Genomic DNA, 25,513 nt, shown 5'->3' on the forward strand with positions numbered 1-25,513 from the left:
CCAACCTAACTCACTCTGAGGGGCCACAAAGGGTTCAGGGGAAAATGACAGTATCTTTTAATCCCAGTTTCCCATAAAGTTTTTGAAACCCCCAAGTATTATCAATAGCTTCTGTACACTGGAGACAAAGCAGCCAGACGAGTAAAGGACCCCAATTCACAGTGACTAGTGGGACAGAGTAGAACCGCTTTCCCCACAGGGTCCCCAAGGCTGTCTCATCTTTCTCCCACGGAGCAGCTGGTAGGCTCGATCCACCAACCTGTCACATAGGAGCAGAGTACATCAGCAGGGCTTCCGGAATAGCAGCAGTTCCTTTTGGTCTCTGTTCACCCAAGTTTCGTGAAATTAATGAGAATCACACACACACAAAAAAGAAACAAACTTTCAAGGCAACTCAGTTCAGTCTAGGAAACACCTCCTGGACTTGGCTGCTACCTGAGAAGATGGTGATTCAAAGCCACCAGCTGCTCACTGGGAGAAAACTTAGGCTGTCTCCTACATGGGTGGCCAGGAATCAGCATCAGCTTGATGGCTGTGGGTTTCAGTAAGGCAAATTATATTTGGGGGGGGGGGGGGGGTGAGTGTGCTTCAAAGACTCTGTGGAAAAATTCAATTATCTTTCAGTTCCATTTTCCACAAACTTTATGAAGCCCCTTGATGTCAGATTTAATTAAAGAACTGATTTTTTTTTTTTTTTTAATCCAGGGTATCTGCCAAATTAAATCCTATTTAAGAAAAAAATCAGGAGAATGACCATGCATCAACACACTCGTCTGTTATTGGGTGAAGAGTTGGTTCCAAGTCATAGCAACTCCATGCACAAGACAAAGAAAACACTGTTCTGTCCTGCCATCGTCACTATGTCAGAGTCAACTGCAGCAGCCACTATGGCAATCCATCTGGGGGTCTTCCTAGACACTGCAGTAACAAGCACCCACCACACAGTCACCCAAAGGACAAGGTGTTGGGTTTTATGCCTTCAAGAAGTCCCATAACACAGTTGTTGAAAGAACGCACAGGCAGGAAAAGAAACTACCCCAATGTAAAGTTAGTATTAGACGTGAGGAGCTACGAACACCATGATTGCACAGTAATCTACCAAATACATGGACTGTAGTATCCACCACATTCTCATATACTCACTCTGCCACCCTAGCTGGCTCGAGCTCCCTTAAGGCTTGACCCTATTAACTTCAGCTTGGCCTATGGAAAAAGAGGCACAAAACAATCCATTGGCTTAAAACTACAACTTGCTGCTGACAATGTATACCCACCCATGCACTGTGACGGCACATCAGTCAAGGGCAAAGACGAGACCACTGGCCCAAACCACAGGCAGCATCCTGAACAGTCTTAGGAAGTCCAGAAACCTCCTGAAACAGGAAGATCAGTTACACATACAGCAAGGCCAGGCTAACATTCTAGGGTCTGGCACAGGAGGGATCCAGGGATTACTTTTCTATCAGCTTTATGAGTGCTCCTTTGTGCATACCACAGTGAAAGGAAATTGGCTTTGCCCTCAGGAATCCTGTCATCTAGTTGGAGAAACAAAAGTAACATGTCAACAGACTCAACAATTTAATACCAAAAAGCAGGCTAAATGACCAAAAAAGAAAAAGAAAAGATCCAGGACGTTTTACTTGTGGCAATTGGAGGGGATGTGTTCAAGTGAACCAAAGGTATCTTCAGCAAAACCCACTGCCATCAAGAACAACAAAACTGGGCTGGGCTGGCCGTAGCAAGGCATACCTTGAGTGAAGATGGAGAATTATGAGAAGCTGACGGTTTCAACATGACTCCATAACATTACCTCAGCAGGCAGGGAGAAAATAAAGGGACAAAGTATATCATTTACTCCAAAAGGTCCCTTCCTGGAAGTCCTTTATATGATAGGGTTTGTGAGGGAGTGTGGCTCTTTAAAAACAAAACAAAACCCCTTAGATCCTGCAAAGAAGAGTCAGAGGAGGGTTTTTCCTTAATAGTAATCTCTACTGACATTGGTGAGTGAATTTTCTAAGAACCACAAAGTACACTAGAGACAATGATAAAATTGTAAAGAAATCTTTAATTTCTCTTAGTGAGATTAACATCTATCTAGTAGGATGCATGATAAAGAAATATCTAGCATGTAAATGCAAACAAGAATTTATCAGCTAAAAAACTGAGCCAGAGGGCCTCTATCAGTTCAGCAGTAGTTTCAAATGATAAAAGGGTCCAACCCTCTCCTACTCAACCCCCCTTATAGTAATGTCATCCAGACACATACCACTTCTAAAAAACTGTACATTTAAAAAATCACCTCAAAATAACTACTTTTCTAAAATTAGTGGGAGTTTTCCATCTCAGCTGTATCTCATAACCACCGGTGAGTAGAGACAGGGATTACCCATTTCCATTCTACAGGTAAAACAGAAGCTAGAGGGTTAAAGTGGCTGATTCAAGGTCACACAGCAGTGTTGCAAATACTATCTTCTTTGCTAGAATGCCTTAAAATGATCATAAAACCTTATTTGGATAACATAAACATGCTAATCTTAAAGAGTTAGAATGGAAAAGTAAATATTCCTCCAAAAGTACTTTGCTAAGCAACAGCATAGATTTTACCTTGGCCAAGTAATCAGATTCATTTGTGTTAATGTAAGTATGAGAGGTCTTTAAAAAGTTCATGGAAAAAATGGAATTATTTCCACAAACTTTCTGAAATCCCTGCATATTTTACTTTAGAAAATTTTGGAAGCTCTTAACCAAAAAGTATCCTAAGACTTTGAAAAAGTAAAAGTAAAGCTTAAACTAAACAAAAAACCTGTTCACGGGCACAATGTCAGCTGAACAGGCTTAAAAACTCCTCAAACTCCTGAAAACTGGAGAGAGTGGAAACAATGACAGTCTCAATCTCAGCTCTCCATCTTACAGATACTGGCACATCCAGAGAAAGCTCACCAACCTCAACCATGTGGAGACTTTCTCTTAAGCTAAAAATAAGTGAAAACCGAAAAACTCGAATCATCTCACAAAAAAATGATATAAAAGCCTCACTAGCTCAGTATTTCTGGGGCTAAACATGCAGAGACCTTAAAGGGAGTGTCAAGAGAAAGAATTCGAAATTGTGTTTACTCTCAAACACTGAAGACTGATCTCTTTGCAGGCTGGAAAAAACAAAATAAACCTCAATAAATCCCTCCCCAATTTATTGTGTCCAAGCCACTGAGGATAATCCTACTAGTCAACTCGAACTGCTGCCCTGCCCCCTGGGTGTAAATGCGACACACACAGGCCTCAGCTACAGGCCTCCTGCCTTTTTTTCTCCAACACAACTAGGACCTTTGTTCCTGGCCTCGGTTTTTCACCCTACTCAATAGCTCTTTCAACTTTCTACCCCATGTTTTTGTTTTTGTAGAAGAGATGCTGAGTCTCCGCTGGCGAGTCTTTTAAAAAATGAAATGCCAGAAACATCTAAGGGGAGGAAGAGAAAGTTACACACACCAGTAGCGGGCCTACCACGCAGAACAGAGCCCCGGGATCGGGTGATTTGGCAGGCCCGGTCCAGACCGGGGAAGGCCGCCGAGGAAGAGACCCGGCAGGGCCGCGGGAAGACGTCCACTAGGGACAGACCCGGCGCGCTCCTAACCGTAGGCAAACACCCGCACCCGCTCACCCCCCAATAACTAACGAAGCCACCCACCCCAACACGATAACGATGCTCCGGCTAAACCCACCCCAGACAAACCACCCGACCCCGACACAAAAGCTGTCCTGACAGGCTAGCTTGTCCCTTGCTCTCACCCCCCCCAGAAGAGTTCACAGACGCGGGTGCCTGACGCCCCCCCCGCCCCGGGTTTCATCCGTGTTTGGTAATTGGGGCTTCATTTCTGGAACTCTGAGTCCCAGGAAGGAAGCGCCACGGCGGAGGACTGGGTTTGGAAGCCAACAGCCTTCGTTGTTTGAATCCCTCTCCACCGGGCTTCTACCTTAGAAAGCCCCCCTCACTGGGGAGGAGGAGACGGGCTGAGCTGGCTGGACAAACACGGTCATCGTGGGGTTTATGTAAACCACCCCTACCCCCCAGAAATCAACGGTCCGACTCACTGGGACTGGGGGCACGAACACGGTAGGGGTGACAACTGGGCCACCTACCTCCCCCAAGTTCTGGACGCCCTCCCCCCGATTTCCCTGCGGATCCATTGAGGGAACACTCCGCTCCTCTCGGCCAAGTTTCTCAGCTCTTTCGGGCCCTCTTCACGGAGCCCTGGCCAGCCCTCAGCCTCAACTTCCCCCGGCTGAAGAAACTGCCCCGCGCAGCCCCGGGCCGGGCCGCCCGCCCTCAACCGTCCCCAGGCCGGGCGACCCCGCTGCGGCCTCCACTCACTCCGGCCTCTCCCTCCTCTGACCCTCGCTTCCCACAACTGTTGTCACTCGAGCTGCTCCCTACTTTCCATTTCCGGGCCGTCCTCGGACCGGGAGCCTCCCCTCGCCCCGTTTCCGGGCCCCCCGTCCCATTTCCGGGGAACTCTGGTCGTCTTCACACCTCCCACCTGCACTTCCGGCCCCCCACTTTCGCTCTTCCTAGACGCCCTCCAAGCTCCCAAGCCCACTTCCGGCCCCCCTGCCTCCGCCAGGCTCCCCAACAACCCGCACGCCTTACCCCGGAGCCGTCAAGGGCCCTTCTCATGGCGGGGGCCGGAGGGGGACACCCAGCGACCCCCGTTCCCGCCGGCCCGGCTCCCTCCGGCCGCGGTCACCCTCGAGCGCCTCGCCCGTCAACCCCCGACCCGGTCCTTCCGCGACCCCGCCGCCGACGCCGCCAACAGGCCGAGTGGGGGCCGAATCGCGGCGATGACACAACCGGGCTTCCTGGGACTTTCTGTTCCAGCTCCACCCCCCCCCACCGTCCCCCCCCCAACTCCTCACCCCGACCCCTCCCCCCAGCCCGGCCCCCACCGCTCGGAGCTGCGCCCCAATTACCTAGTTAGGCCCCAAAGTCTCCGGTGCGGACTCGGTGGCGCGGCAGTAACTTCCACACGCTCCCCCCACCCCCCCCCAGCGACGGCGGCGGCGGCTCTTCGGTCCCTTCAATTATCAGCTGAGCCGCAGCACCGAGCCGCCGTGCGCCTCCGCCCGCGCCGCCTCCCTCCCCACCAGCGCCGACACTCCCGGGAACTACTTTGCCCTCCTCAGGCGGCCGCGTCCGCGGGACCGGCCCCGCAGCCTACTAGCGGACCATCACATCGCCCCTCCCTCCCCCACCGCCAGGCGCGACGCCCCCCGCGGATTCCGATCTGCTCCGGATCCCTTCGAGGGACCAGGAAGGAGGCTGGGAAGCTGCGTTTGGTATCCCTCCGCCGGGGTCACCCCCTCCCCTCAGTGGTTGCAGGAACTAATTCCCCTTCGGGTCACCCGAGCCCTCAAGGTGGAAATTTCCTGAATCCAGGTTCCCTAGGACCCTTGGGAGAGGGAACGGTTACCCCAAATTAAAACCGCCCCCGCCCTCTTCCCAGAGCTGTAAAGCGATGCTCGATTTCAACTAGGGCTTTGGCCCTCTGACCCTAGATAAGTCCCGCCCCTTCCTGGTTGTCCTAGCGACGGCGGTGGCGTCCCAAGATGGCGTCGTGGCTGCCGGACACTCTGTTCGAAATTGTAGGACAAGGCCCGGCTCCGAGCAAAGATTATTACCAGTTACTGGTCACCCGTTCCCAGGCAAGTGCGAGCCGCGGCTCTCCCTCTGTTCTCACTCTCTGTCTGCCCGAGTTCGGCTCGGGGACGCGAGGCCCCTAGGCCGCGAGCGAACGAGGCCCGCCGGAAGCGCCCTGTCCCTGGCCGAGCCCGGAGATTGCCCTCTTCACCTCGGCCTCCTCGGCCCGGCGGCCCGCGTGGTCCTTCCTTCCCCAGCCCGACTCGTCCTCGGCGAGCCCTGTTCGCCGCCCTCTCCCTTTTTGCGATCCCAGCCTCCTACCGGCAGAGCTCCCTCAGCTCGAAAAGAAACGCTGGCGTCCGCGGCTCAGTGTAGCTTCACCTCAGCGTTCCAAGGAGGGAAAAGCAGACTCAGCCAAGTGTCCCGAGGAGGAACCGACAGGGGACGGGAGAAAGGGGACTACCTCTTTTAGGGTATGACTGAACCGTGGGGAAGTTTTAAAATCTTGTAGTCGTGCCGACGACCACGCTCACTTCAAAGTTCCCGGTTTCCTAGGAGAAAGGGAAGGCGGAGAGCTTGCCTCTTACCTTTCCGGATCCCGTGCTATCCCATTGGAAGTCTACAGGGAGGGGTGGCTCAAAAAGGTTTCAGCTGCTCGGCCCCACCCAGAATGACATCTGCTCCACCTCAACAAAATGAGGATTATGCTATGGGGTAACTAACCACCCGCCTATTTTTATGACTAGCCACTGAAGGTGGGCTTTCTGGAGGATTTATTTATTGTTGTTCCGTGCCGTCCAGCCGGTTCCGACTCAGAGCGACCCTGTATAGGGTTTCCGAGGAGCAGCTGGTGGATTTGAACCGCCGACCTTGTGGTGATTCGCAGTTCAGTGGTGATCCTACAGCGCCCTACCAGGAATCCGCATGATTTATGTTGTTGTTGTTAAGAGCCATCGAGTCGGTTCCGACCCATAGCGACCCTGTGTAGGGTTTCCAAGGAGCAGCTGGTGAGCTTGAACCGCTGACCTTGAGGTTCACATGACTTTGCAGTCCAGCACATTGACCCACAGCACCACACCAGGACTCCTGCATGATTTATGGGACCGGTGAAATGAGTAAATGCATCAGCTGGGCCTTCCTCGCTGAATACTTCTATAATTCTGTCCCTGAGATCTTCGTGCAGGCCTTGCAATGTGGACTGCTGACAGCAAAATAGGCCGTTCAAACCCACCAGCAGCTCCTTGGAAACCCTATACAGGGTTGCAATGATTTGGAAGCGACTCAGTGGCACTTAACAACAACAATTCCTGTAAAATGAGTCCCCGTGGCTCTGGTGAAAGCTCTACACTGCTTTCCGAAAGTTGGGCGGTTGGAAACCTCAAACCACTCTTGGAGAGAAAGGTGCGGTTGATTGGTTGGCTGGCTAGCTGCTTCACTAAAGATACCTTAGAAACTCGGGCAGGTCTACTTGTCCTGAGTCAGAATCTACTCGACGGCAGTGGGTTGGTTTGGTATTCCCATAAAATGAAATGTAGGGTTTTGTGTCTGGGTTTGGGTAGCAAATTTTCTCTTTTTCCTTGGCCGGTGAAAAAAATAAAGGATGGATTTTCATAACTTGAAAGTCATCCTTTAAAATAAAAACGATACTTTCTAAATCTAAGAAATCAGTGTTACCTGTGCTATCATCAGCTTGTTAAACTTTAACCTTTTTCATGAATGTTTGCACATTTAATTAAGATTTAGTAAACACTGAAGTTTATATTTTTATAAATTTAGGAATATTGACTTTTCTATTTGTTTGAATATGTATGATATTAACATAATACTTGACTTTCTAACAGTGATGGAAAACAAATCTTATCTTACTTTACGTTCATCTACTTCAAGTAACCTTAAAAGTTCTAAATACCTCCTGACCACTCGCCCCAGGTCTGGAATTACAAGTGTCCTCTACTCTAATGCTGTAAGCCTGAACAAGTTCAATGCCTGCTTACCTGTTCATCTAAGTAAATTCAATATGAGAGGGCTTCAAACAGGTCCTGGAAAAATGTGATTAAAAGGTAACAGAATTTCCCACAAACTTTTTTAAGCCCCTCATATAGGTTTGCTTCTAGCATTTGGTTTCTTCAAGAATGTTTCTGTTGGTGTTCTTCAGATTTTGCTCTCAAATTTAACCTGGTCTTGTGACTGCCTTCCTCTATCTATTCTGTTTTGAGCCTCAGTGGCGTAATGGATTATGTGTTGTGCTGCTAACTGCAGGGTCAGCTGTTCAAATCCACTAGCCACTCCCCAGGAGAAAAGATTTATACTTTCAGAAACTCTATACAGGGTTGCTATGAGTCGGGACTGACTCAATAGAACACAGCCACCACCAGAACTTTTCTGTTTTAGGAAAATGTCCTGGTGTGATGCTGTGGGATAAAGCACTGGACCTCAAGGTTGGTTTGAACCACAGATTGGCAGTTCAAACCCACCATTAGCTCTTCGGAAACCCTATCCAGGGCCGCTATGAGTCGGAACCAGCTTGACAGCCCTTTAGCGATGACAACATCTTTAATTTTGCCTTTCTTCTTTCCTCTCTTTCCAGATCAAAACGCTGTCTTTCAGGGTCTGCTCTGTCCTCTCTCAATTGCTTATATAGAAAATCCTTTTTAAGAGCTAGTCATTTTTTTTAAGCACACACCACAATTCTACAAGGAGAAGAGTTCGTCTCAAATTGGATTCATTCACTTTTTAAAGAAAAAAAATTGTTACTAAAAAAATACCAAGATCCCCCTAAAAAAAAACAAAACAAAAACAGAGGGAATAAAAGCAAATACTGCTGAATGATGATGCACGGAGGAGATTGTGATCATTACAATGCAACGATGGTGTAAAACCCATGTTCTCCCATGTACACTATCACTCAACGCACTATAAAAACGTAAAAAAAAAAAAAAAAAAAATCACGAGGCAACATGTATTAATTTCAGTCAGCTGTCTTGAGAATTTGCTATTTTCTAACCACAGGAAACCAAACATCCAGAGGTGGCATGCCACAAGTAAGATTGAAAGACCAGAAGGAAGATGTATTTTATGAGGTGACCTTTATTTTCTGGGGTGACTTTCTAAAAATTGTTTCTCACACACTCTTTTTCTTTTCCTTTGTCATTTCTACTTTTATTCCAGTGTTGTAAATTAGCTAAAATATGCACCAAATGTCGGTGGGTCCTTCTTTCGTTCAATTCCCTCTTTGATTTCCTCTGCGCACCTCCTCCTCACTGTATTTTAATGGCTTTACAACCAAACCACTACACATTTGACATGGATTTGAGGACAGCCGTCTGGGATAAGTCCTGGACTGCTAACTGCAAGGTCAGTGGTTTAAACCCACCAACAGCTCCTTGGAAACCCTTCACAGAGTCGCTGGCTCTGAGCTGGAACCAACTATAACAATAACAACCTTTACTGGGAGCCTTAGTGTAGAACCCTGGTGTGCTGTAGGATAAGCACTGGACTGGGAACTGTAAGGGCCACAGTTCAAACCCATCAGCAGGTTCTCGGAAGTCCTGTGCACTTTTTAAATCCTATGAGTTGGAACCAACCCGACAGCACTTAGCAACCCATGCAGTGCATTTCACAGAATGTCCTGCTATCATTGGCCTCCTCTAAAGATGAAGCTTTCTGCTCCTGTAAAGATGTACAGCCTCGGAAACCCTACATAGGGTCGCTATGAGTCGGAACCGACTCCACAGCACATAACAACAACAAATCTGTATATAAAGGAGCTCTGGTAGCGTAGTGATTACGAATCGGGCTGTGAACCGCAAGGTCAGCAGTTCGAAACTACCAGCTGTTCCATGGGAGAAAGAGGAGGCATTCTGCTCCTGTAAAGACCCTGTGCAGGGTCGCTATGGGTTTGAACCAACTCCATGGCACATAACAGCAACAACAATCTGTGTATAAACAGTCAATCGGAACTTAGGCATTAGCATATGTATATATATATATGTAAATTATTTTTTAATGTTCTTAGAAATAGTTCAAGGAATTCTGGTGGTGCTTGAAGGCTAACTGAAAGGTCAGGGGTTCGAACCAACTATCTCCTCCATAGGAGAAAACTGTGGCACCTGCTTTTGTAAAGATTGACAGCCTTGAAAACCCTGTGGGGTGGTTCTACTTTGTCCTTTGGGGTCATTGTAAGTCAAAATCTACTCCAGGGCCATGGGTTAGAGACATCCCAAGTGAGCAATTTGATGTAATGGGTTCCCCCAACCGCCTCCCACCATGCAAACAAACAAACAAACAACTTTCATTCTAACAATGATCCTGAGACTTAGAAAAATTCTTTCTAGATGAAACTTCACATGATTATACTCACTCCAGTTTTAATAGTACGTTGATGCTTTCCTCACATTGAACTCTGGCTCTTTGTAACCTAGGAGTTTCCGACTCTGTTAGGGCTGGAAAGAATCATGAATGTATTACTGCTCACTGCCATCCAGTTTGATTCGAACTCTGAGTGACCCTGAAGTGGCTTTTCCAGTCTTCAGTTCTTTACGGGAATATGACTTAGGCTGGGATTATTTCACATAAATTGCATTTCTGAATGAAAAGTGTTTCTTTAATTTTAATTAGCAACTTGGCATTTACTATGAGATGCAGGCTATAAGATATGCCCATTAAAGAATTTAGAACTCATACAACAAATACTTATTGAGCACTTTGTATGTGCCCGAGGGACCCAGTTGGCAAAGTGGTTGAAGCGCTGGGAAACTAATAAGATAAGGTGGTTCAAACCCACCTGCCATTCCTCAGGAGAAAGATGTGGCATGCTACCCTGTCCCAAGCAGTGCTATGAGTTGGAACCCGCTAGCAGGCAAAAGCTTTGTTTTTTATGTGTCAGATGCTGTTCTGGAGTCCGGAGAAAAAATGGTGCACCAAAGTCCCCACCTTATGGTGCATGTCATCTGCTGGGAGAAGCTAGTGTGCGATTAGACTTATATTTCATCTCAATGATTATAGTCACTTCCATGAAGTGACAGTTGTCCCACTTCCTCCCTGTGGGTCCTGTTTCTATTCCACCGCCCTTCCCATCTCCTCAGCTTTGGCCTGAGGTAAATGTGGCCCTTTTGATCTTGAATGATTGATCATTCCATGGTGAGCATCCTCACTAGTGCTGTTGCCCCCCTTAGATGCCTGTCTACTCCTTGGCTAAAAATTGGGGCACAAGGCTGAGTTCCTTTCCAGACCTGAAGGGTCACTGAGGGCCATCGTCTCAGGTTCCTCTAGTCTCAGTTTCTGACCAGTCATCCAGGTGTTTTTTGTTTTTGTTGTTTTTTAATATATGTAACTTTGAGTATAGTTTTCCTCCCACTCTATCCAGGACCTTCTAATGTGATCCCTTTCAGAGCAGCTGGTAGCAGTAGCCAGGCACCATCTGGGTCTTCGGGTCTCAGAGGCATGCAGACTGATGTTCACATGGTCCGTTTGTCCATTGGACTAATTGAGTCCAGGCCTCTTCAACTCTTCTTTCTAATGCACATGGAGAGGCCAGTAGCTGCACCTTAGATGGTTGATCATGAACTTTTAAGATCCCAGATGGTACTCACCCAAGTAGGATGCAGAACATGGCCTTTGTGGACTGTGTTATGCCAATTGTATGGTCTAATTTTCATATGAACTTTTTTGTTGTTGTTGTTGTTTTTAAGCCTAAAGGACATTCATGAGCAATTGTCAAGTGAAGGAATACTACAGACACTTGAATATCTATGAGTCCAGACGAAGCAAACATCCAAGAGGACACAGTATTTTACCCCAGACATTTGTTCAGCTTTGTCCTCTCAAAGTGGAAATCTTGCTTAAGGGGCCAGAATTGGTGACAGACTTGCTGATACACACACTGGAAATGTACTGTGTTGTTTTGTTGTGTGTCATCGAGTTGGTTCCGGTTCATAGTGACCCTGTATAGGGTTTCTGAGACTGTAAATCTTTACAGGATCAGAAAAATATCTTTGTCCCACAGAGCAGCTGGTGGATTCGAACTACTGACCTTGCAGTGCAGCCAGCATTCCTTGAGGAAAGTGCTAGGACCATCTAAGCCATATGCTTAGATTTTCTCAGAGGACACAGGACGATCACAGGGACTTAACTGTGAAGAAGTTTCACGACAACAGAAAAAAACTACATTAATGAGAAAAAGGACAGGAAACTTGTGTCAAAGATTAAAAGAAACACAATTTGAGTCCCTCAAGAATGCCAAAACTGCCGTTTCAATGTCGTGTTGATCGAAGAACCCAGAAGGGCTTAAGAGGTGGAAAGCTACCTCCTTGGGAAGTGTGTAGACCCAGACGGAGGAGATGTGGTGAAGCACTAATGATGCCTTTTGTTGTTTTTGGTTAATAAAGGTTTCTATGATTTTGCAGCAATACTTGTTGACTTACTGTCGTGTCTTAGTTCTTTAGTGTAAGTCTAACAGAAATAATCAGCTTGGGAAGTGAGAAGTCCAGTTCAGGTTGCAATCTCTAGTGTGGTGGGATGCTTTCTCTCTCTGCCAACTTTGGGGAAAGGGCCTTGCCCCCCCTCTTTCAGCATCTGTAGGCCCAGCATTCCTTGGAGAGCTCCCTGTGTCTTGGTATCAATCTTTCCTTGGGTCTAGGAGCTTCACCAGTACAGAGACCCCAGGCCCGAAGAACACGCTCAACTCACAGCTCTTCTTTCTTAGTGTCAGTGGGTCCCCCTCATCTCTGCTTATTTCTCTCTCCTTTTAATGTCTTGTATGATAAAAGAGGTCGCAGCCCACACCCCTGAGAAACTCCCTTACATCGGATTAGGGCTGTGATGGGATGAAGGGTGTTGCAGCCCACACTTTCTCCTCTTATTGGTTTATGGAATCTGATCACATCCTGGAGAATCCTCACATCACTGCCACGTTGCATCATTACATACCTGTGACCTTTACTTGGGGGCACACAGTTCAATCTGTGACACCTTGTATATGACGAACCCCTGCTCAAAATTCCAAAAAATTAATCTGAAACTAACTCATCTGGAAAATAACCAAAAATCAAAAGCTTGCTTGTACCCCACCCCTAATAAAAGGCTGATATTTGTGAAGCACTTCCGAATGAAAATGCCTAAGGTCCTGTGACATGGAGCCATCATCTCAGCAGCTCCCGGAGACAAAACAAAAAAAAAAAAAGGAGACTTCACGTGCGGGAGGTTGTTGAGAGCTTTGGCAACAAAGAATTGTGCTGGCTCAAACAAGGGGCCAAATGTAAAGATTTATCATTTAGCACACTTGTAAATGAAAGGGAACTTCAAAACATTCATGGAAACAGCCTATGGCCTTCTCATTGATTGTTCCGTGAACTTTATGTTGCAATCAAGTTCACATCCGGGAATTTATACTCAAAATGCTTCACCTGTGCACCAAAGTCAACTTGAGTGTGAAGACTGCTTTCTGTGGGTGAACATTTGATGGAGCTGTGATACTTCCATCCCAGAGAGCGCCGTGCAGCTCCAATAACTAGATGATGGGCCTCCAGTGACTTAAGACACCAAATAAAAATCTGATGTGAAGAAAAGCACGTTGCTGGGTTAGATATGGTATGGTTCCGTTTGAAACACACAAAGGAACTTGTGTTCTGTTTGAAATAGTTGTAGGAGGGAAAGCTGGAATGCTTGGTTCTTAGGGATTCCTTTTTCTGCGTTTAGCCAATTCCTGACCCATCTGCCTTTCTCTACGATGAGCAGTTCATTTTCACAATCAGAAAATCAGTCATGATTCCAAAGGAATGTGTAAGCAGGGGACTTCCTATGAGATGTTTCTGAGGCTGTAAATCTTTACAGGAGCAGAAAGCCTCATCTTTCTCCAGTGGAACAGCTGGTAGTTTCAAACTGCCGACCTTGAGGTTAGCAGCCCGATTCATAACCACTATGCTGCCAGAGTTCCTTAATCAGTGATGAGGCAATATCAATAATTGTGTGGGGGTAAAGCTACAAATTTAGACAGGATCCATATGGGTTAAGTGGTTCTTGCGGCTTTCAAGGAGGCTGTAGTCTCTAGAAAGGAATCCTTGAGCAGTACAATTAATGCACTCAGCTGCTCACTGAAAACTCAGACGCCCAGAGGTGCCTTGGAGGAAAGACCTGGTGATTTGTGTCTGAGAAACAACCGTTGAAAAACCCTACTGAGCACACTCCTGTCACAAACCTGGAGTCACCAGGAGCCAGAGTTGATCCAGTGTCTAGAAATTCACAACCTCGCTTTATTGTTTTTTTAAAATATAGCCGTTTGTTTAAAAAAATATATAGTTTCTTGAGAAACTAAAGGATTGCTTTTTCTTGCCCTGCGGGAGTGAGGTGGGAGGAATAAGCTAAAAAAAGAGATGAGGCAGATACGGCAAAACAGTCCACTGGATAGATGGATTTGGCCCACAAGGAATGTAAAGAACATAATTTCTCAAATATATTGAAAGCACAATTCACAGACACTGGGTTGCACATTTGGAGAGCTGTTGTTCGGTGCCATCTCGACCCATAGCGACCCTATGCACAACAGAACAAAACACTGCCCAGCTCTGGGCCAAGCACACGACCACCATTACTACACCTGAAATTCATTTCTTTATTAAGCGAGCTCTACAAACTCAGGCTTGCAACCAAATGATCAAACCACTATTCATCAAGACACAGTAGAATGGCGTACAGAGATTCAAGGGTGCCTGCTTCCCTTCAACGTTAGCGGTGGAAGCAGGACTGTGCTCAATTTCCTGAGGACGCTTCTATTCTCCTAAGCATCAGAATGTTAGAGAGGCTGGGGGCCTAAAGTACGAGCCTTCAAGAACTTCTCAAGAAGTTCCATCTTTTCACTTTGTTGAGCCCACTGTATCTACAGTCCACAGGACATGGTGGTGGTGGTTATGTGCTTTGGAGTCGGTTCTGACTCACAGCGACCCTGTACAGGGTTTCCGAGGCTGTAAATCTTTACGGGAGCAGAAAGCCTCATCTTTCTCCCGCTGAACAGCTGGTAGTTTCGAACTGCTGACCTTGCAGTTCACAGCCCTATTTGTAACCACTACGCTACCAGAGCTCCTTACCGCCACTCAATTTCCAGAATCAAGGCTCGGTCCAGGCCAAAGATCAAGTCCACCCACCAAGCTTCCAGGTTAAACACCAACTGCTAATCCATCAGAAATCATCTTGGCTGCATGTGAATAGTTGGTCCCTGTGGTCATGTTGTTGTTGTTAAGTGTGGTGGAGTCAGTTCTGACTCAAAGTGACCCCATACAGGGTTTCTGAGGCTGTAAATCTTTATGGGAGCAGAACATCTCTTTCTCCCGCAGAACAGCTGGTAGTTTCAAACTGCTGACCTTGAGGTTAGCAGCCCGATTTGTAAGCACTCCGCTACCAGAGCTCCTTCCCTGTGGTGATAGGTGTAGTGATGTGAGAGGTGGTGCTCCCTGCTGGACCTCAGCCCCTCCTTGTGAGGAGAGGACACTAGAAGCTGCTCTCTTGGTGATTTGGGTGAAAGTTTACTGAGCAAATTGGTTTTCCATCACCATCCCTACACGTTTTGTAACATTGCTGTTCCCTCAATGTAACAATGCTCTTCCTATTTTCCTGCCTGCTTTCTGGGCTTTATCACTGGGCTAATGCTGCCCTATTGCGTCCAGGTGGTTGATTTTGTCTGATGGGGTTGTTCACCCGAGACTGCAAGGCCAGTGGTCCCAAGTCACCAGCCGTTCCTCAGAAATCCTATACAGAACCGCTATGTCGAGTCAGAAGTGACACGACCCCGCACTTGCTAACAACATTGAATAAGCGTTGATTCCATTTTAAGTTTGAAGGGCCATAGTCTCAGGGATCCACCCGTCTCTGTTAACCAGTAAGCCTGGACCTATTTTTGCGATTGTGAGTTTCGTTCCACCATTTTCTTCCACTCTATGCAGGGGCTTCTATTGTGATCTCTTTCTGAGCACTTGGCAGTCATAGCTGGGCACCAAGGAGTTCAGGTCTCAGGCCCATGGAGACCAATGACCCCGTGACCCATTACACCACTGAACGCATTGTTTCCTTGAGTCTTTGATTTTCGTCACTATTTTTTGCTCCCGATGGGAAAGACCAATAGTTGAACCTTAAGATGGCTCCTCACAAGCCTTTGTGACCCCAAAGTAGTATGCAGACCATTGTCTTGGTGGGCAGTGTTCTGCCAAATGACCTTAATGCCTCCCAAGTCAAGACCAGGTCTTTCTTCTGAGGTGCATGTGGAATTTGAGCCATCAACCTTTCATCTAGTAACCGAGTATGTTAGCCAGGTGCACCACCCAAAGACTGTCAGGAGAACCTAGTGCCCCCCACTTGTGATCTGCTACAGCCCTGCCTAGCAGCAAACTCCCCAAGACGCACACACACGGGAGGTAAACAGAGAATTGTGTAGATTCCTCGTTTTATCCCCTTGTGTCTCTGAGAACACTGCCCACCCGTGGGCCTGGGGGCTTCTCTAGCCTTCCCGCTGTGCCCACTCTGCCCAGCTTAGACGTCCACCCAGAGGATGGCTCCTGAGTTCCTCTGGTACTTGAATTCGCCAACTTTCCTTCTACCCTTGGTTTACATCTTCATTCATTCACCCTCTTAGTTTCAGCGGCCCTTTTGTCTGCCTCTCAAAACCCCTCACTCTTCTCTCTGCTTTGCCCTTCCTTCAGCCTGACTGTGCTTCAGGCACCTGTGGAGGGAGGTGTGCGGTGGTTTTCCCTCCTGAGGGCATTTCCATCTGCACCTGCTCCTCCAGACAGGAGCAAATGTGGTAAACAGACCCTTCCCTGTCCTACAGGTTTGACCAGGTGCCTGTCCTCACTCTCCTCCTCTTCCTCATGTCTGACACACTTTAGACAAATGGTCCCCAGCCCCGTGACATTGCAGGATATGCCCAATTACAGAGTTGTGAAATTGGGTTTAGTCAGAGTTTACATTCCCTTGATTTTTTATAAGTGGGCTGTGGTCCTTTGGGAGAGCATCAAGCAGGGCTCTCCAGAGTCACAGAACCAACAGGATCGGCACTGGACTGCTTACCACAAGGCCAGAGCTTCACATCCACCAGCCACTGCTCAGAAACCCTATACAGGGTCACACAGCACTTAACAACAACATATATAGATAGGCCCCAACTTACAAAGGGGCTTCCAGAAGTTCCCGGAAACAGTCCATTATCTCTTCATTCCATTTCCCACAAACTTTTCGAAGTCCCCTCACATTTGAGTTACAATGAACCGCCTTAGAGTTTCGTTTTTGTATGTGTTTTTGTACATCTGTGTCAGTAGTAGTAGGTGGAGTGTAAATTGCTGATGTTACCATGTATGTTCATTCACTGGTGTTTATATGTAAAGTTTCCAACCCAAAGACAAAGAAAGCTCAGGTTTATAAAGATACAGGTTGTTGTGTTGTTAAGTGTCATCAAGTTAGTTCCAATTCTTAGTGACCCTGTTAAAGGGTTCGTTGAGGCAGTTCCGACTCATAGTGAACCTGCACAGAGATTTCCAAGGCTGTAAATCTTTACAGGAGCAAAAAGCCTCATCTTTCTCCCGTGGAACGGCTGATAGTTTCGAACTGCTGACCTTGAAGTTAGCAGCCCGATTTGTAACCGCTACACTACCAGAGCTCCTTAGGGGTTAAGGGTTTACAAGGCTTTAAATCTTCAAGGGAGCAGAAAACTTCATCTTTCTGCGGAGGAGCAGCTGGCAGGCTCGAACCTTGGACCCTATGGTTCACAGTCCAGTGTTTATCAAACGGAGCCACTGTGCTCCAAATATACAAGTTGTTGTTGTTAAGTGCTGTCCAGTTGGTTCCAACTCACAGTGACCCAGTATAGGGTTTCTGAGGAGTAGATGATCAGTTAGAACTGCCGACCTTGTGGGGTAGTGCCCGACTTACTGTGTAAGTCAGTTCTGACACAAATCAGATACCTGTTTTTAAGTTTTCATTATTACTGTTATTTATTATCGGTATGTGTGTAATTCATTACATTGACTACCTGTAAGTGAACAACTAGGAATGATATCAGTAAATTACAACTTTGTATATAATAATACATGGAGTCCTGGTGTGGCGCTATGGGTTAATGTGCCAGACTGCAAAGCCGTTTGAACTGCAAGGTCAGCGGTTCAAGCTCACCAGTGGCTCCTCGGAAACCCTATACAGGGTCACTATGGGTCGGAGTCGACTCGACAGCATTAACAACAACAACAACATATAATACATATTACGAACAAAAAGATTGAAAAAGCAGATTGTCATAACTAGTTTGTGTAACTAGACTATGCCCTGATGTGGCCCGATAGGATAATCACTAGACTGCTAACTAACTGCAAAGTTGGCAGTTCAAAGCCCCCAGCCACTCCTCAGAAACTGCATACAGGGCCACTATGAGTCAGAACCCACTCCACGACACTTAACAACACCCTGTATTACCAATAAAAAGCAATAATAATGAAAACTTAAAGTAAGAGGGGTTCAATTAATCAGAATCAACTAACATCAGTCAGAATGGAACCCCATAGTAAGTCAGGGACTATCTGTGTGCATATACAGGCATAGAAAGAGTTGATTTGTTTTAAGGAATTGGCTCCTGGAATTGTGGTCGCTGGCAAGTCTGAAATCCATACAAGTAGGCAGCCAACTGAAAACTCAGGCAAGATGTTCCTGTCTAGAGGCAGAATCCTCCTCTCACAAACCTCAGTTTACACTCTTACAGCTCTCAACTGAATGGATAAGGCCCACCCATATTACCAAAGACTATCTGCTCAAAGTCAACTGACTGTAAACATTAACCACATCTACAAAATGGTTCCACGGCAACATGTAGGCTAGCGTTTGGCCAGACAACCGTGTAGCACAACCTGACCCACGTCACCCCCAAAATGAACTCTCATGGGGGCGAAGAGAAAAGAATACGCCTGAGGTGGTAAACCATGGCACAGCCCAGTCCACGTCGGAACTGAATCCCCACTGAAGGGTACACAGCCACCTGGCGCTGCTCCAGTACCAACCTTGGCCAGGTACTTCTGCCTTCAGCACCTTTCAGGGCCTCCGTAGTCCGGGGAGTCAATTTGGTCTCGCCCTGAGTTGGCAGATTTCCCTCCTAATAATGTGGGACAGCAGAACACTTCACTGGGACTGAGTCATGTTATGTCTTCTGCTAGTTTGTAGGCCGTGATTCGGGCCAGGCCTTCAGCCTCCCTGGGCCCAGTTGCCTCTTTGACATCGCAAGGATACTAGGTTTATGAGATGACTAAGCTTCATGCCATCTCTAAGGTGCTATTTGGCATGAAAGTGGGGTTTTACACTGGAAAAAGCACAGGGTTTTCTTTTGTTATTGTTCGGTTGATTTCGTGTTTTTAGAAAAATTGAGTTTGCATGGAAGATGGCAGCATTAGGTAGATGAGTATGGCTTGACGCCAAGTCTCTCTGAGGGTCCATGAAACGAACAGTTCCACCCTGGACTGCCTCACAGATAGGAGAGAGCCAAATAGCTGTAAACACTCCACACTTGTGGATGATTTCGCTCCTTTGTTTTTCAGTTAACCAGGCCAGAGTTTCTCCAAGAAAGAGTTCAGGATCAAATAAAATGGGGAGATCCTGGGGTCAACAAAATTGCGCATGTTTCTTTTCTTTGGAATTTCTGAGTCTGTGCACCAGGAACCTCCAAGGGGAGGCAGCGGCCTGGGGCTTCCCAGAAGGCTGTGGGACCAGGGGCTCTCCAGACACCTTGAGATCATTGGTGGGTCTGTCACTTAGCAGCAAGTCTCAAGAAATGTTGATGAGACGTTTCCTCTGCATTACCAGCTTCAAATACCAAATCCATCAAACGTCATCTTCTCCATGCAAACGATTTAATCTCTCTTTAGTCATCTCATAATTATTTCATTTTTTAAGATACGATTTTTGCAGCTATTTGTTGTTATAGTTTTTGTTAGGTACTATCCAGTGTCCTCCGGCTCATAGCGATCCTATGCACAACAGAAGGAAATGCTGTTGGGTCCTGTACCAGCTTCACAGTTGTTACAATGTTTTAGCCTCTTGTTGCAGTCTCTGTGTCAGTAATGTTGTTAGTTGGGGGTCTTCCTCTCTGCTGCCAATCCTCTACAAGTAGGAAGCCTTTCTCCAGGGTCCAGATATCATACCTAAAGTACATGAGACAAAATCTCCCCATCCTTGCCTCCAAAGAGCATTCTGGCCGTACTTCTTCCAAGACAGACTTGTTCGTTCTTGTGATAGTGCTATGAACTTGCAGTATTCCTCACCAACTCTATAATTCACATCCATTTCTCTGGGCTTCCTTAGTCACTGTCCAACATTCACATGCATATGAAGTGAGTGAAAATGCCAGGGCTTGGGTCAGATGCACCTTAGCCCTCAAGCTGATTTCTTTGCTTTTAAACACTTTAAAGAGGCCTTGTACTGCAGATCTGCCCAATGCAGCATGTTGTTTGATTGACTGCTGCTTCCACGAAAGTTGATTGTGGATGCAAGTAAAATGAAGTCTTTGACAACATCAGTATTTTCTCCATTTATTTGTTTTTCAATCCAGTTGAGAGAATTTTTGTTTTCTTTGCATTGAGTTCTAATCCATACCAAAGGCTTCTATGCTCCTCATCATTAAGTGCCTCCAGTCCTCTTTTCTTTCAGCAAGCAATAGTGTGTCGTCTGCATAGATTGTTGTTGTTAATAAACCTTCCAGGTACAGTGTTGTTTCTTCACATAATCCAGTCTCTCGAATTGTTTGCTAAACATACAGATTGAATAAATATGGTGAAAGGATACCACCCTGGCGAACACTTTTTCTGATTTTAAACCTTTCAGTAGCCCCGTGTTTCTGTTCCAACGGCTGCCTCTTGGTTCCGCACGTGCACAATTAAGTGTAGTGGAATTTCCACTGTTCGCAATGTTATCCATAGATTGTTATGACCCACACAGTTGAATGCCTTTGCACGGTCAGTAAAGCGCAGGTAGACATCTTTCTGGTATTTTCTGCTTTCAGCTAGATCCTTCTGACGTCAACAATGAGATCCCTAGTTCCATGTTCTCTTCTGAATCCGCCTTGAATTCCTGGCAACTTCCTATCGATGTACTACTACTATGTTTGTGAATTATCAGCAAAATTGTACTTGTGTGTGATTCTAATGACATTGTTTACTGATTTCTGCATTCTGTAGGGTCACATCTCTTTAGAATGAGCACAGATAAGAATCTCTTCCGGTCAGGAGGCTGGCTAGCTGCCCTCCACATTTCTTGGTATAAACTAGTGAGCACTCCAGGTTCTGAAAGCATCTCCATTAGTATTCCGTCGATTCCTGGAGCTGTGCTTTATGCTTCTGTCTTCAGTGCACCTTGGACTTCTTCAGTACCATTGGTTCTTGATCAGACGCTGTCCCTGAAATGGTGGAATGTCAACCAATTCTTTTCTTTTTTAAAACAGGGTTTCTGTGTATTCCATCTTTTTTTTTTTAATGTTTTTTAATGTGGATTGAGTGAAAGTTTACAGGGTAAATCATCAGTTTTACATTCAACAAATCAAAACACCTTGTTTCATTACAATGATTATAATCCCTTCTATGTACCATCAGTTAACAGTATTTCTCTCTATTCACTTTAGTTTTTTTTAAAAAAAAAAAAAACACTTGTTGTTGTTGTCAGGTGCCATCGAGTCGGAACCGACTCATAGCGACCCCATGCATAGCAGAATGAAACAATGCCCGATCCTGGGCCAACCTTACTACCGCTGCCACACTTGAGTCCATCAATGATGCCACCTGGCCAATCCATCTCGTTAGGAGATAATTTACACCACCAAAGGGGCACTTTCTACAAGTCTGCCTCCTGGCCACCAGCTCTCAGTCCCTCTCATCCCATGAATCTAGAGTCCTCAGCTGCTCCCTCTCTCCATGTCTCCATTTCTGCCTCCATCTCTGGCATCGCTGCTTCTCTGGATCAGGTCCAGCATTCTGCTTGTACGCGTCTCCCTTGATGGTCCTAGGGTCGTCTGTTTCTGCACTGTAAGATTAACCACTCCCCTGTTTTTGTTACAAAACTTCTACCTTTACAATTGTGACAGTCGCAATTAGTCATGATAACAATTATTCACTATTGAGTCATACAAATCTCTTCCCCTTCTCTTTTCACCAGACCCATCTAGACAAGATGAAAACTATTCATTGGGAACTCTTTCTTCTCCCCCCCACCTCCACACTCTGAAACTAAACTCGCTCTTGAAACCTTGTAAGCCAGTCATTTCATGCCTTTATCACCCCTCATTTTAGGTAGCCAATGTCTAAGTTGCCCATCCCTATCTACCCTGTGTGCAGAAGGGATAACATTCATACTTGATGTGAAAACTCCTTCCTTCTCTGTTGGTATTTAGAGTTACTACCTCCATGAGTATAGGTCAGGTTCATCAAATTGTAGCAATTTACCCTTGTTTCTTTTATCAAAAGAAAAACTTTTTTTTTTTTTTGGTCATCGTCCTCTAGTCGAGTTCTGATTATCAAGCCATCTAGGCTAGGTCAAATGTGTACTGTATGCAAGTTTGGGTGTACTGTGCCTCTCCCCTACTTCATATCAGCTGGATGCTTCACTCTCAGCTCTAGCCCTCTGTGGCTGTGCCCTTGTCCATGGGCTCAGGAGTCCCCAGGTCTCACCACACTTTGGACCAACCAGCCCTTCCACTTCTCTCTCTCATCTCCAGGTCAACGGGAGTCAATGGACTGTGGTTGAACTCAGCCCATTTCTTCATTGCTGCCTTTCCCCTTCTTCCACTCACCAGTAGACCAGTGTGGTCACCAGCAGGCTTTACACGCCTATTTGTGTGTTCCCTTTGAGTTTCAGTCTTAGAGGGGAGTTTGTCCTGAAAGAACTTGATTGCATGCCTTGATGGCTTCCCGGCAAACAGCTTACTTCTTTTTGTAGTAGCCAGTCATGCTGACATTTTTGTTTTGCATTTTTCCTGATGCTCTTTCTTTGAACATATGTCTTCTGTTGCTTTAGCTTTTCCAGGCTGTTCTGCTTGTCCTTGCTAGCAGGAATGTCCCACCTTAGAAGGTTCTGGATGGGATTCAGGATTCCACCTAAGGTCCTGTACACTACTACAAAGGCTTTGCAAGAGGCCTATTTCACTGGGCAACTTCTAGAACCCCTTTTAAGTATTCCAATCAGTTATAGACTGAAGATGGGCTTACAAGCTTTCTGTAATCATGTTTCCTGACATTCCTTTCTATCCCACTCAAGTGTCTATTTTACAATAGTAGACAAGGGAAACTAATATTTATAAGACAGTCAAGCATTTTAGCATTATTTCCCCTCTTCAAACTATACCTAGATCCCTGTATCACAGAGCCCTGTTGTTCCGAGGTTGAGCAGGCATCACTATAGTCCATCTTCTTTTGATATTTCTTGCATCATTCAATCTTTTTTCCCACTGGTTGTTAAGTGACTTTGAGTTGGTTCTGACACACAGCAACCCTGTATAAGGTTTCCAAGGAGAAGCTGGTGGGTTTGAACCACCAACCTCACAGTTAGCAGTCCAGTGCTTATCCTACAGCACCATACCATAGAATCTTTCAAATGCACTATTAACTATGTGAATTCCTTCTGATGATTTCTCATATCTTTGCCCAGTTTTCTGTGAGCCCATTGATTTGTAGTCATGCTGACTATACTGACCCTTTCCTAACATGGATATTTATAGAACTATGCTCCATAGAGCTTTTGTTGTTTTTATTACGTAGCTCTTCAGTCAGTTGCGATGGAGTGACCACAGATAGGGTTTCCGAGGAGCATTTGGTGGGCTTGAACCACCGACCTTGTGGTTAGCAATCCAAATATTTATCCTAGAGTGCCACACCAGGCCTCCATTGAGTTTTTGTTAAGTGCCATCAATTCGGTTCTGACTCATAGTGACCTTGTATAAAGTTTCCGAGGAGCAGCTGGTGAGTTTGAACTGCTGGCCTTGGGATTCATAGTCCAGTGCTGATCTTACAGCGCCACAAGTGACTGATGTTTTTGGAAGTAGATTGCTAGGCAGGGTACTTTTAGGTGGCCTTGAACATCCCGCCTTTGAATTAACAGCCAAGCACGTTAACCCAAGGCCTGTTGTCTGACACCACAGCCCTTGCAGCCCCGTTGCTGTCACTGTGTGATGGGTCCCAGTGGTCTGTTGCACTTGCTCTCAGTCAGCCCACATCCAGCCCTCCACACCCTTTGAGCCCCACCTAGTAATGCCCACTTGACATTTCAAATTGGCGGGAAAATGAAAGTGAACTGGGCCATCATTGTGATGCCTGGCTACCTGCTATTATAGAAAGAACTAACCCCTTAGTTGACCATCTAAGATTTGTATGTGGATCACAGAGCTAAATGTTATGCACACAAACTCACACTGTAAACATGCCGGAAGAAGACTCCTAGGGTGGCACTGTGGATCAGCATTGAACTGCGAACCATACACCAGCTGCTCCTCGGAAACCCCACACAGGGTTGCTCTTCAGAACCCACTCGACAGCACTTCACAACAACAACACTGTACTTTTAATCTGGAGGTAAGATAGGTCCACTTGAGCAGGATTCCAAATCGAAAGAAAAAGTAGGCAAGGTACAGCACATTTAAAATAAACTGACAGGAAAAAATGTCGCTATGTAGCAGGCCAAGGCTCAGTGTGTTCATCCTACAAACTAACAGTGCTGGTTGTGTTCTGACTCATAGCAGCCCTACATAGGATTGTCATTTTTTTTTTTTTTTTAAGTTTTTATTGTGAATTAAGTGATAGTTTAATGGGGGAACATTAGTTTTACATTCATCATTTCATTGCAATGATTACCGTCTCTTCCATGCATCATCATTTAACAGTATTTACTCCTCTCCCTCTGGGTTTTTTTGTTTTTGTTTTTTGGGGTGGTGGTGGAAGGGATGTACACAAAAACACTCAGGAATATATAATCATTTAAACAACCAAAATGCACGTTCTGCAAGCCTGCTTCCTGGCCACCAGCACTCAGTCTTTCTCTTTCCATGAATCTAGAGTCCTCAGCTGCTCTCTCTCGCCATGTCCTCATCTCTGCTTCAATCTCTAGTGTTGCTGCTTCTCTGGATGGGGTCTTGCATTCCACCTGTGCTCTTCTCCTTTGATGGTTCTGGAGTCCTCTGTTCCTGAACTGTAAGATTAGCTACTTCCCCCCACCCCTTTTTTTTATTAGTTTTTATTGTGAATTGAGTGGTAGTTTACATGGGAGAACATCAATTTTACATTCATCCTATCATATTTCATTTCATTGCAATGATTGCAATCCCCTCCATATGTCACCATTTAACAATACCTGCCTCTATTCCCTCTGCCTTTGGTTTGTTGTGGTTTTTTTGTGTGTGTTTGTGTTTTTTATGTACACCAAAAATACTCAGGAATATACAATCATCCAAACAACCAAAGGGCAGACTCTGCACGCATGCCTCCTGGCTGCCAGCACTCAGACCCTCTCTTTCTATGAGTCCAGAGTCCTCAGTTGCTCCCTCTCTCCATGTCTTCATCTCTGCCTCCATCTCCAGCGCCGCTGCTTCTCTGGATAGGGTCTCGCATTCTGCTCCTGCTCTTCTCTCTCTTTTTTTTTTTTCATGTTTTATTGTGAATTATATGATATTTTACATGGGAGAACTTTAATTTTACATTCATTCCACCGTACATCATTTCATTGCCATGGTTCCAATCCCCTCCTTGCATCATCAACTGACCAAAGGGTATACCCTATAAACCCGCCCCCTACACTCCACTCCCCACCCCATTCTTCAGCTCACAGTCCCTCTTCCTCTCTGGATCCAAAGTCCCCAGCCGCTTCATCACTCCAAGTCATCGTCTCTGCCTC

The 25,513-nt window shown here is 46.1% G+C and overlaps 1 protein-coding gene across 1 annotated transcript in view; it reads left to right on the forward strand.

Annotated features, from left to right (window-relative positions):
- The first annotated feature begins 5,588 nt into the window (after positions 1-5,588).
- FBXO36 (F-box protein 36) overlaps positions 5,589-25,513 on the forward strand; it is a 90,412-nt gene continuing 70,487 nt past the window's right edge. Inside the window, exon 1 of the mRNA XM_006866793.1 lies at positions 5,589-5,694. Within this exon, the coding sequence (XP_006866855.1) occupies positions 5,599-5,694 (96 nt within the window). The 5' untranslated portion in view covers positions 5,589-5,598. The remainder of the gene's footprint in view (positions 5,695-25,513) is intronic.

This window comes from Chrysochloris asiatica, unplaced genomic scaffold, assembly GCF_000296735.1.
Source record: "Chrysochloris asiatica unplaced genomic scaffold, ChrAsi1.0 scaffold00096, whole genome shotgun sequence".
In the NCBI taxonomy this organism is placed as follows: Eukaryota; Metazoa; Chordata; class Mammalia; order Afrosoricida; family Chrysochloridae; genus Chrysochloris; species Chrysochloris asiatica.